At 45.2% G+C, this 12,820-nt stretch overlaps 1 protein-coding gene across 3 annotated transcripts in view; it reads right to left on the bottom strand.

The window, feature by feature from the left end:
- The window catches only part of POU2F1 (POU class 2 homeobox 1), a 67,994-nt gene that overhangs the window by 47,290 nt on the left and 7,884 nt on the right, over positions 1 to 12,820 (bottom strand). For all 3 annotated transcript variants that reach the window (XM_075854664.1, XM_075854665.1, XM_075854666.1), the window contains exons 2-4: positions 11,920 to 11,982; positions 10,355 to 10,455; positions 3,828 to 3,881 (exon numbers count right to left, since the gene is read on the bottom strand). In XM_075854664.1, coding sequence (XP_075710779.1) covers positions 3,828 to 3,881; positions 10,355 to 10,455; positions 11,920 to 11,982 — 218 coding nt within the window. The remainder of the gene's footprint in view (positions 1 to 3,827; positions 3,882 to 10,354; positions 10,456 to 11,919; positions 11,983 to 12,820) is intronic.

Here is a 12,820-nt window from a genome sequence, read left to right as displayed (position 1 = left end):
CAGCTGGGGGTGATAATTAGCGTAAGAAAAAGCTCCTCCAAGGCTGGAGAAATGTAAACCTTTGCTTCATCGTGGGGATTTAATTGTCTTTATAAAATGCCTTCCCCATGTTACTTGGGAATAACTCCGCATCAATCTTAAAATGAGCAGTGGACGTATAGGACGCCCCTTCTCTCTGTCCTGCACCTTGCTTACGGACATCATTAAGATTGTGTATAAGTGCAAATGACATCACTGTACATATATTTTCTGTCTGTTATGAAAATGTAATTCTTCCTTAGACTTCTTGACAAGATAAACAATGCACAAATCTGTGCGAAATCTGAGCATGCAAAAGGCAAGACGTGCTTGATTCATCTATTCCTCACTCCACATTTAACCCTTCTATGACTGCTACCTAAAGTAAAACAAACTATAGAACAAACTTTCAAAGTAACAGTAAACTTCTAGCTGGCCCTTTATAATAGAGCAGCAGCGTTATAAGAAGCGCGAGCGGTTGATATCAGTCTCATATATGAATGTTAGGCCGGATTCACACGAGCATGTCGGTCCGTAATGGACGGACGTATTTCGGCCTCAAGTCCCGGACCGAACACAGTGCAGGGAGCCGGGCTCCTAGCATCATAGTTCTGTACGACGCTAGGAGTCCCTGCCTCTCTGCAGGACAACTGTCCCGTACTGTAATCATGTTTTCAGTACGGGACAGAAGTTCGACAGAGAGGCAGGGACTCCTAGCGTCGTACATAACTATGATGCTAGGAGCCCGGCTCCCTGCACTGTGTTCGGTCCGGGACTTGAGGCCAAAATACGTTCCGTCCATTACGGACCGAATATGCTCGTGTGAATCCAGCCTATGAGGCCTCATGCACACGACGGTATCCGCAAATACGGCACAGTTTTGCGTCACGGACACTCATCCGTAGCGATACGGAAAGGTAACCGCGTTCTTTGGAAGTGAATGGGTCAGTTTTGCAGACCGCAATCTCAGTCCGTAAAAACTGAGGTTTTGTACGGTCGTGTGCATGGGGCCTAAGCGTCTCGGGAGATTCTCAGCAATGGATAGTTACGGTATGTGACAAAGTACTGGTCAACGGGGGGGAGGAGTGGGGCTTTTCTACACTTCCTGTCACTCATCGTTGAAAAAATGTGCAGTCCGCCTCTTCTCAGGCTGATAACAGAGAACAATAGATTGCAGTGGAGAGAAGTTAGATTAGTGTTATGGAGATTAGTCACAGGACTGTAGAGAAGAGGATAGAGGACGGTGAGAGAAGAGTGCGTTTTATGGTAATTAGAGTATTTGAATTCTGCATTAATTTGCATATTTTCCACCACCTGTTTCAGGGACTGCGGAGCGGGCTAATTAACATAAAGCTCTGATTAATTCTGCCAGTCATTCGGAGATAATTACAGTACAGGACAGTAAACATTCTGCTCCGGAGATGCTGCCTGTTTGCCAACATCCCTCTTGGAGGGGCGGTGGTGGGGGGCCGGACGGGAGAGGAAAAAAAAAAAAGTTTTACCATGGCAACGAAAGACAATTTTCAAGCTTCTTTCACCAGAAATGGAAGGTCACCGTAGCTGCCGTGCCCCCATCTACAGCTCTACCGTCCTTTCAGCATTGTTTGGGGGGTTGTCGTTGGGGTAACTCGTACTCCATTGTAGATTTTGAAAGGCTGACTTGAAGATTGCTTGCAAATAGGTAAGAAGTCCGAGAGTGTCCCCCTCATCTCTCCAAACCCTGTGCAAAACAATAAGCGATCTCCCCTGATGACTTCATGTAGGGGCTCCTGACACTCCGCAGCGCATACACGGTGCCCTGCCGCATTGATGCCCGCGAGGAATGAATAGGAGACGAGCTCGGGGGCACTAATGTTTAGTGTGTCCGGATAAATCGCATGGGAAGTTTAGAATGCTGCAGAAATGGGGTGCTCAGTTCTGAAAAGTCCAGACTGGAGTCCCTGGGATCCTACATACATGGTCATGAAATCGGTAGTCATGTCCCCGGTATGCCGGCCCCAACTCGTCAGAGCGGCCAATGTTTGCAGATGCTCAATACAGCGGCTAGGGAGCACACAAAAAACCTACAAAGCAGCACGCCATGTATCTAAGCCACCCTACTCAAATGATATCAAAGTACCCCCAGGACTATGATCATACCCGGCCCTAGCACAGCACGTGGACCAGACATGGCATGTACGCCTGGAGAACACGTACCACAGGTTGAGAACTTATGCTTTAGACTACTGTCTGCACGTGAGGTTGCGGGGGGAGGGGGGGGGGCATATCCACAGCCATTTCTTAGTTCTACCCTGTTCTGGGACAGCAGGGTGGCAACTTACAGCGCCGCCATTAGAGCGCCCACTGAATGGCAAATCTGCAGTAATATGGGAGTGGTAGACGTATTACTATTTAACAAGGGAGAGTTGACATTTAGGCAGTGACTTAATAAAACAACCCCTTTCCATTCGCCCTATTAGGTCATAATGACATCATAAAAAAAGGGGTCCCCAATCGGGATCACCTCCATGAGCCAAAGCGGACAGTTGCTAACATAGAAAGGCTCTCGCTCCGGCGGTGTATGGTTAGTTGCCACTTTCTTGGTAAGAACAGATGTTGGCGACAATCACCTGATCTTTGGGTCTGCTCCCTTCGGGAAAAAAAAAGTGGACAACCCCTTATAATGCAGGCCATATTAGTTGTGACTAATGTAGAATCCTGAATGGCAAGTCTTCCTTGATATGCAGTAATATAGGAGTCAGCATGTAGCAGAGATTTGGTGTTCCTGGATCAGTGTAATATTGGTCTTATCGGTCGACATTAGAGGACGTCTCAAAAACTTAGCGTAATTCCAGATGTAGATTTATCTTTTGGGGGAGGGAATCCACCAGTTGGCAGTTCCTATGATCCACATTTTAGAGTACCTAACTTATTTTTCCTGGACACGTGAATATATAAAAACTTTACAATATATCTTATTAGGGAAATATCAAATTCCACACCTCCCCCTGGGGCACTTTTTCCTGTAAAATGTTCAGGAAGCCCCTCACTGGCCACTCTACTTCAAAAATCCATCTGCCAGTTATAGACAAGGAGGAGGGGGATGCAGCTGCAGCTTCTCTCTTCCTGTGTCTGTCACTGCATGCTGTGAGAGGGAAGAGGGAGCAGATGTAGAAACACATCCGCTTGGTTTGGAGTGCTGTGGACACAGTTGCGCAAATAGAAGTTAGACGGACCCATAGCATAATCAAAATTAGCACCCAGTTCAGATGAGACTGGGGGTTGATTTCCCCCCTCCATGCCCTACAGGACAATTTCCCACCCTCCTGTTTGCCAACAATGCTGTTCCTATATAGAGGGGAGTCCTGCACAGGATCTTGCCAGTAACAAAGGCAATAAAACCAACCAGTGCTGGGCCCCCTTTGCCCATGGGCCCCATAGCGCCCGTACGATCTGCCTCTATGGTTTGTATACGCAGCAGGACACAACATCAGAGAAAAGACAAAGCACAAACCAGGAAGAATCTGCCCGCACATGCAAAGAAAAGTAATCACCAAAATAGATTTGCTGAAAGAGTCAAAGCTTCAACCCATCGCCAAGCACATGCAAATAGGCAGCCAATAAAAAAGCTAAAAGAACAATGAACCAAAAATGAAAAATCAAGCATGCCATGCAGCAATTCCTGCCAGTGCACTGGAAGCCATAACCACTGGATATTAAAGGGACAGTACGGTATTATATGCAGTACATCTAACAGCTTTGTAGGGATTACAGCACCAGAGCTCCAGTAAAGATGAAGAACGTCTGGTGGGAGTCAATACAATTCTTACCTGTACATTTAAGGACTGTGCAGCGGCCTGTAAACTCGTGCCAGCGAGCTGGACCTAGAATACAGCGCAAACACACCGGGTGAATTCAGTCAACACCTGGCTGGATACTAAAATATATTACTACAGTGTTGCACCCTGAAACAATTTAAAAAAAACAAAAAAAACAGCTTTCTTCCCGAAACAGTGCCACCATAGTCCATGGATCGTGTCTGGTATTGCAGCTCAGTCCCATTTACGTGAATAGAAATAAGCTGCAATACCAAACACGGCCTATGGACAAGAGTGGCGCTGTTTTATTTTTTGGGGAAAAATAAAAGCACACCCTTTATTTAACCTCTTTAATGCCCCATGAGCACAAATTTTATAAAATAGTAATTTGTTATTTTAGGGGAAAATACTTGTTAAGATTAAATCAGGGAATCAAACAATGAAGCGTCACTAGCCAATATTCGTACATATACCGGTGTTCGTAATCTAACAGCATCTGTATTCTGCGTAACAGTGTATTTTATCTGAGGCCCCTGCTACCAATAGAGAGAGGCAGGTATTACACATCACACTTACAATGACCTACAAGGAACAGTGCAGCATCCACAATAGAAGACAAGGACCAAAAGCAAGGGTCCTGGAGACTGTCTGATATCTTGGCCATTTTAGGGAAAAAGTAACTACCGGTCAGCCATGTTCGCTTTTATGTTGCTACAATCTGTGTCACGGTCACCCAAAAGATCAATTCTTTTCTCATTCCACTCCCAATCACAAGCCCTCCCCCCTTCCATACCTATCACCGTGCAGAAACATGCTGGACTGAGTCTCTGCCTGTAGAGTATAAAACAAGATCCGGTATCAGGAACCAAATGTTGAATCCCTCGTCATCACACGGAAATAAAAAATGGTCACACTGTCACATTAACTTACAGGGTAGCTACCTACAGGTGGCACTACAGAGACAGGTTTCTTCTTTCTGGAGGAGAGATAATTTGCATACTTTTCCCAAGGAGCATTGCCTGCAAGTCTCCCTACCAGCCGGATCTCCGCAAGGTGAACCAGTACTTTCTAAGAGCAGTGTCTAAGGCACCTCCCCCCCCCCTAGCTGACGTACGGAGGAGAAGCTGTCATCTACAGATGGGTACCTCTGGTTTGGCTATCGGTATTCATGGTACAAGGGCCGTTAATGGGTTGGACACCGGTTTATTGATTAGTCACCTATAGGTGGCACTAAAGAGACATTTTACTTCCTCCTGGAGGAGAGCTATTTTGGATTGCCTGTTACTTACAAGATGGAACATTTCAACATAAGTTGTACAGATCAGGGATGAACATAAGACAAAAGGGACCTCTTAGCAAAAATCAATATGGGGCCCACCACTAGATCCCTATTATAACAGAGTATGTTAAACATATCTTTGAAGATTTTTGGATGATTTCATAACATTGTCTATGTTAAAAATTAATCCTAAAATGGTTGTAGTTTTCACTCTGGCCACTGAGCTGCATGAAACACTGAGCCTTCCTGTTCTGTAGAGATCACCTCTCAGCAGTCATCTCATTATCATCACATAATGGCTTACACTGATAGGTAACAGAAGGTACACCTTTGACAATAGGTGGACACATCTCCCCTCCTACCCCTCCCGGCACATTGACCTCTGCACAGGTCACAGATCAGGTCTAGAAAACTCTCCCATAGAAGTTCAATGGGTCCCATCCTGTTCACAGGTTCCTATGGTCCATGTGGCTGCTGTAAAGCAGCTCTCTAAATGATGTTAAGACGGCAGCTCAGGCAAGATGGCCGCCCTCATAATCATGTACAGAAAAAATGATCAAAATAAATCTACAAATCAAAAAATGAAAAGATTAGAAAAAAAATATAATATGTTTCAGGATCTGGCTTTAATTAGGGAAAAAATATAGGTGATCCATTCCCTTTAAAATATTGCACTTTTCACACTGGCCACTAGAGCAGTCACAATATACTTCTATTGCCTGTTTTCTATAGATCACTCATCAGCTTTGCTGTGCAGACTGTGGCAGTAGAGTCATCTCCTTTTCATTAGAGACGGTGGGGGATGTAATGATCGCTCGATTATACTGCTAGAGGCCATAAAGCACAAACTCCCTGCTGCACGGTCTACAGACCATACAGGAAGGAAGTGTATATCTTCAAAATGGCCGCCCCAGGGACGTTTTTAAAAATAAGAAATAAATATCTACAATGTGAAAAAACATGTATTGTCTCTATAATTAAATCTCAATAATAAAGATAAAATTAAATACATGACACATTCCCTTGAACTTTTTTGCCATGTGTATCTCTTACCCCGTGGTAAAAACTTTAGGACATTATGATGAAGCTTTGCACAACGTAATATTTTTTTTGATATGTCGGACGTTCACATCGGTGGGCACGGTGACTCTCCCCACTTATTATTAGACGGATGGGTCTATGTCATTGCCCCATGCCCCTTTGGCCTCTCTTGGGAGAGAAGTAGGAGCAATAAGGTATCAATACAGTCTATGGCCCGTCTTTGATTATTCTAGATGAAGTCGAGAGGTCGATAGGAGCCAAAGGTGCGCAGTGGTGCTTAGGGGGGGGGGGGGGGGGATCACATCACTTACACCCCCAACGTCAGACATGTCTCTATGATACGGCTCAGTGTATGTGTGCAGCATTAACCGGGCTCTTTACCAGCTGAAAGTATCTGCAGTCGACTGCGCTATGGATTCCGTCTGAAAGCCAGAAACCTGCCGGAACGGTGACGAACGGAAACCATTAGCGATGTTTCCGTCACCATTGATATCAATGGTAACTGAAACGGAAGCTGTGGTTTCACTTTCCGTTGCGGGGTTCATCCGACGGAAACCTTCGACGGAACCCCGGAACGGAAAGCGAACGGTGATGTGAACAGGCCCTTAGAGGTATTTATTCTGGAAACTTCAAACAAATGGTAGAGGGGGGTCAGGTAAAACCTCCTCAGCTATTACGTTGCTTAGCCAAACTCCACTTATGGAGGACGAGGAAAGTTTACAGATAAGAGACAGCGGCTGTGATGGAAGCTTAAAGGGGTTTCCCCATGAGGGACATTTAGGCTATGTTCACACGGGGTATTTTGCCGAGTTTTTTGACACGGAAACCGCATCGCAAAACTCGGCAAAAACGGCCCGAGAAGGCCTCCCATTGATTTCAATGGGAGGCGTCGGCGTCTTTTTCCCGCGAGCAGTAAAACTGCCTCGCGGGAAAAAGAAGCGACATGCCCTATCTTTGGGCGCTTCCACCTCTGACCTCCCATTGACTTCAATGGGAGGCAGAGAAAGCGTATTTCGCACTGTTTTATGGCCGCGGGCGAAAAACGGCGTGCAGGGAGAGGAATATCTGCCTCAAACTACCAAACGGAATTTTGAGGCAGATATTCCTCCTGCAAAATACCCCGTGTGAACATAGCCTTAGGATATATCCACAGGATAGGTCATAAATGTCAGATAGATGCGGGTCCCCCCTCTGGGACCTGCGCCCATCTCCAGAACGGAGCCCCCTAAACCCACTTCTAGCTTTGTCTGATCTCGCTGCCTCCCGGCCACCACCTGGTTATACGGTCGGGAGTTATGTAAACCGCGCAGCTCGCTGTATCTGTAAGGGTATGTTCACACACACTAATTACGGACGTAAATCGGGCGTATTAACCCCCTGAATTACGTCCGAAATTACGGCTTGAAAGCGTTGACAAACATCTGCCCATTGAAAGCAATGTGCTGACGTTTGTCTGTTCACACGAGGCGTATAATTACGCGTCGCTGTCAAAAGACGGCGCGTAAATAGACGCCCGCGTCAAAGAAGTGACCTGTCACTTCTTGGGGCGTAATTGGAGCAGTTATTGACTCCAATGAAAAGCAGCGCCAATTACGTCCGTAATGGACGCGGCGTTCAAGCGCCTGCACATGCCGTTACGGCTGAAATGACGGGGCTGTTTTCTCCTGAAAACAGCCCCGTAATTTCGGCCGTTATGGATGCTGCCGTGTGAACATACCCAAACTCTCATAGCAGCGGAAGCAGAGTAGAATGCGAGCTACGTCGTTTCCGGAACGACCATTCAGTTCTATGGGAATTACGGAAACCGCTTAGCTCAGCGAGTTACGCGGTTTACATAACTCACGACCATATAACATTTTCATGGTCGGAATTCACTTCAATTCAGAGAGGCTGAACGGGGTTCAGGGGGCCGTGTTCTGGATATAGGTGCGGGTCCCAGAAGGTGGGACCCGCATCTATCTGACGTTTAATATTGAGCCAAAAATAGAACATTTTGAAGCAGCACAAGTCCCGAGTTTCTGGTGCGGTGCACGCTGTCAAGCCAGGCAAACCTTCCCTGGCATAATGCAACTTCCAACAAAGCAGTAGAACAGCACACGTCTCCAAATCTTCAAAAAGGTTTTATTGCCCAAAAAAATCTGATGGTAAAAAGGCCTGTTTACTGCAAGATGTTTTGGCAATAAAACCTTTTTGAAGATTTGGAGACGTGTGCTGTTCTACTGCTTTGTTGGAATATCCTGCGGATAGATCCTAAATGTCCCTCATGGGAAAACCCATTCAGGGCTTTATTCACACAACAGTTGAGAACGACCATGTGACGGCCGTTTACAGAACAATGAAGTTCTATGGGTGTATACACACGACCGTTTTAACGACTTGTGAATACCGGCCGTCCCAAAAAACAAAGCAAAAACCACTTTCTATTTTCGGCCAATTTCACGGCCAGACAGCACTTTTGAGAAATCATTCCATGTTAAAGAGGCTCTGTCACCAGATTATAAGTGCCCTGTCTCCTACATAATCTGATCGGCACTGTAATGTAGAGAACAGTGGTTTTTATTTTGAAAAACGATCATTTTTGAGCAAGTTATGAGCTAGTTTAGATTTATGCTAATGAGTTTCTCAATGGACAACTGGGCGTGTTTTTACTTTTTACCAACTGGGTGTTGTACAGAGGAGTGTATGACGCTGACCAATCAGTGACCAATCAGTGACCAGTGACCAATCAGTGACCAATCAGTGACCAATCAGTGACCAATCAGTGACCAATCAGTGACCAATCAGTGACCAATCAGTGACCAATCAGTGACCAATCAGTGACCAATCAGTGACCAATCAGTGACCAATCAGTGACCAATCAGTGACCAATCAGTGTCCTGCACTTCTCATTGTTCCAGCCCAGCATGATCCACAGCACAGGGTGATTGTGCAGTGAAAGAAGTTGGGCTGGAACAATGAGAAGTGTAGGACACTGATTGGTCACTGATTGGTCAGCGTCATACACTTCTCTGTACAACACCCAGTTGGTAAAAAGTAAAAACACGCCCAGTTGTCCATTGAGAAACTCATTAGCATAAATCTAAACTAGCTCATAACTTGCTCAAAAATGATCGTTTTTCAAAATAGAAACCACTGTTCTCTACATTACAGCGCCGATCAGATTATGTAGGAGACAGGGCACTTATAATCTGGTGACAGCCTCTTTAAGGCCGTTAAAAACTGATCGGTCACAAGTGGACTCCATTATATCTGCGTCCTTAAGACACGGATGCAATTGACAGCGCTGGCGCGGCAGGGAATCATTGGTTCCCTTCCCCATCGTTCGGCGCTTCTTTTGTGATGCAGGCGGCGCAATGACGTAATCGCTCCGCCCTAGTCGTTCTGCTGGAGCAGGCCTGGTCAGAAGAGACTAGGCCTGCATCGCTGAAAAAGAGCACGGCGCGGGAACGTGGACAGGTGTGGGGCGGTATCCACACGGCCACTGTGGGGCGGTAGCCACACGGCCACGATCACGAGACCTTCATGTGGGTGTTTTCAGGGGTTGGAACAAAGCAAAAAGGAAATTTTGTTTTAATGGCCGTGAAGAGTGTATGGCAAACACATGACAAAGAGCACCTATAGATTACTATAGCACCCGATCATGAACGTCATAAAAAGCTATTGGAAATCTCACGATGCGTACGTTTAATGGATGCCTGTGATGTATGCAATACAATGGCGTATATATCATTTATAAGCTCCCATGTATAAAAAAAAAAAATAAAAAATAAAAATGTATACCGCGTGGAATACTTTTGTTGTTTACGGGATTCCGTTGTATGGAATAGTGCAGTCTACTACTCTATCCACACCATGATAAAAAAGTTATAACAGGACACACTGAGCCTCGGGCTAACACAGTCCTATGGACACGTTTGCGGTGTACGCCGGGAGCTGTTCTGGTATATATGCTAAACGCAATGTAAACAGGGTCTAGCAGATTCATCAACAGCAGCTTGTTGACAGTTTCCATATAAAAAAAAAAAAGAGAAATATTTATGCACGAAGAGCGAAAATCGTGAAAAAAGTTTCAAAGATATAAAGTTTACGTTTGCGGTCTTTACGTTCATAGTGAATGAAAATGGAACTTCCCTTGAATAGTTCTGTTCCAGCTCGCGCTGAGTATTTTCATGGTAAGGGGCTACTATGGTGAAATGTTTTGTGGTCGTGCCGCTCTCACCTGGTGGAGATGTCCAAGGAAGGCCTGTGCTTGGGCTGATGAAATGGCCGCTCCGACAGGCACTGGTTGCTTCTGAAAGTCCAGACCGTTTGTTTGTGCGCCTGCAAATACAATAAAAATCCCTTATAACTTTGCCCTTTTTAGTCAGTGTCGTCAGATACTGGAGCAACAGCACGAATAGGTTTTCAGAAAGGAAGAGCAAGAAAATGATTATAATTTTTTTCTAGAACCAGTGACTCCAGGGAAGCTGTATAAATGGAGTAGAAAGGCTTACTACAAACATAACATGAATAAATGATAAAAGCCACTACAATAAATGTGAGCTTTCTGGGTGACTGACTGGTACTGAGGAGAGGATACTTTGTATGGGAGCACGGGATGTTCGCGGTCATCCCCGCAATTGCGACCCATGATTACGGGCACGGCCGTGTGCATGAGGCCCAAGCACGGGAGAGGTATAGAAAGATCTTGGAGACGATGATGGGAGGGATCAGAGAAAAACATTCAGAAAAAGGACGGGTGAGAGAAGAGTAAGGGCTAGTTCACACAGAGTATTTTAGCGCTATTTGACTCTAAAACCGAGCCAAAAAATGCCAGAAATTGCCTCCAATTTAATTCAATGGGAGACGGAGGCGGTTTTTCCCCTCGAGCGGTAAAAAGGCTTGTGGGTAGAAAGCAGCAACATGCCTTTTCTTCAGGCGTTTCTGTCTCTGACCTCCCATTGACACCAATAGGTGGCAGAGATCGCGTGTCTCGCTGCGGTTTTTGCCCGCGGGCGAAAAACGCCACAAGAAATGCGGCAAGTGTTCTGCCGGCAGGTCAAAAGCAGATTCTTCTGCCTGCAAAATACTCCGTGTGAACAGGGCCTGATAGGGCAGCCGGACATAGCATTGGATGATTGATGCTTGTAGGTAGTGAAATGGGTTTTCCCACTATAAGAAGCCATGTTTTCCTGCACAGCGACGCTCCCAACATCCCGCCATGAAGCTCTTATCCCTATTATTCTGCACAGCAAGTGGTCGGGAGCCCCGGTGTGCGCGAGAAAAGCCAAAAAGGGACTCAGGTCCCTTCGTTCTCTGGATTGGCAGAGGCCCCGATGGTCGGACCCTCGCCAGTCATAATATTATAGAATATTGTAGGGAAATGCCTTTACTTTATATGATGGGAAGAACCTTCTCATTTTCACCACGGTTAAGGTTTTCCTAAATCTGGTTCTCCGGTGACTGATCGTGGATCTTTACATGCGGCCACTAAAATCACTGCTTTGTAATGTCCAGATTGGGGGACCCCTCTATTGTCCCCTTATGCCCTAGTAGGATGTATGGGAAAGTTGTATTTTTGCCATTATAAATCTACTTTTCTACTTCTTGAGTGGAGTCTATCCATCCGCCTTATTGACCAGTCCCATAGTCCGGGCCAATCAATGCTCGGGTTATTCTCTTGGATTTTCTAATAACGAACTAAAAACTTGTGAAATGGATTTGCCCAAAGTGGAAGAATAATCTTTACATATAACATTAGTAATTCTAGGAGAAGCGCCCAATATTTCCATGTTTCGCCATTACCTGCGTTTCCATCTCCGCTCTCCGCTGATTTACTGCTTTCTGACGGATTGTTCATTCTTGCATCTGAAAAGGGGAAAAAATAAATCCATTATTTAAAAACAAAAATTCTCGAATAAACTTCAGATGTGCCTCCCAAATAATAATGGAAAAAAAAAAAGAAAAAAAAAAAAGAAGAACATAAGTGACTTTACATAGAGGACGTTTCGGCCACACCTTGCCCTTTGTCGAGGTCGCTGTATAGAGTACAGGGATCAGACCTGGTTGGTGATCTCCGGTGTCTGCCGTTTTAGAGTGTCTGGCAGACACCTGAGAACACCAACCAGGTCTGATACCTTTACTCTATACAGCGACCTCGACAAAGGGCAAGGTGTGGCCGAAACGTCCTCTATGTAACGCCCCATTCACATCGTGTTTGCGTATACGTTTTTTTTAAACACTAAAAAAGTATTGAAACGCACAGGTCGGCGTATACATAGACTATAAAGGGTCAAACATAGGCCAAAACAGCGTCCGTTTGGTCTGTTTGTTATGGTTTACGTTGGGATACAGTTTTTTTTTTATGTACTGAAAAGCGCAGTCGGCTACACTATTCTGTACGTAACTTTTTTTAGCATTGATCTCAATGGACGACATATGCAAACGTAATGCTATACATTGGTCTCCATTTACATACAGTAAATCTATCAGGCTTGTTTTCTTTTTTTTTTATCAGTGTTCTTTATATAAATTTTTTTTTAAAAAAACTCCTATTCATTGCAGCTGCCGTAAAGCACACTCTATACAGGCAATACAGGAAGCATGCGTGTGCCTCCAATATGGCCGACCCCAGGGACATGAAAAAACCAAATAGTTACAGAATGAAACAAAAAAAACCAAAAACTAACATTTTCATGCTTTGACC

The sequence above is a fragment of the Rhinoderma darwinii genome, chromosome 2 (genome assembly GCF_050947455.1).
Source record: "Rhinoderma darwinii isolate aRhiDar2 chromosome 2, aRhiDar2.hap1, whole genome shotgun sequence".
NCBI classification, from domain to species: Eukaryota; Metazoa; Chordata; class Amphibia; order Anura; family Rhinodermatidae; genus Rhinoderma; species Rhinoderma darwinii.
Note: the sequence above shows the minus strand (reverse complement) of the source record. Positions and strands in the feature narration are given on the sequence as shown.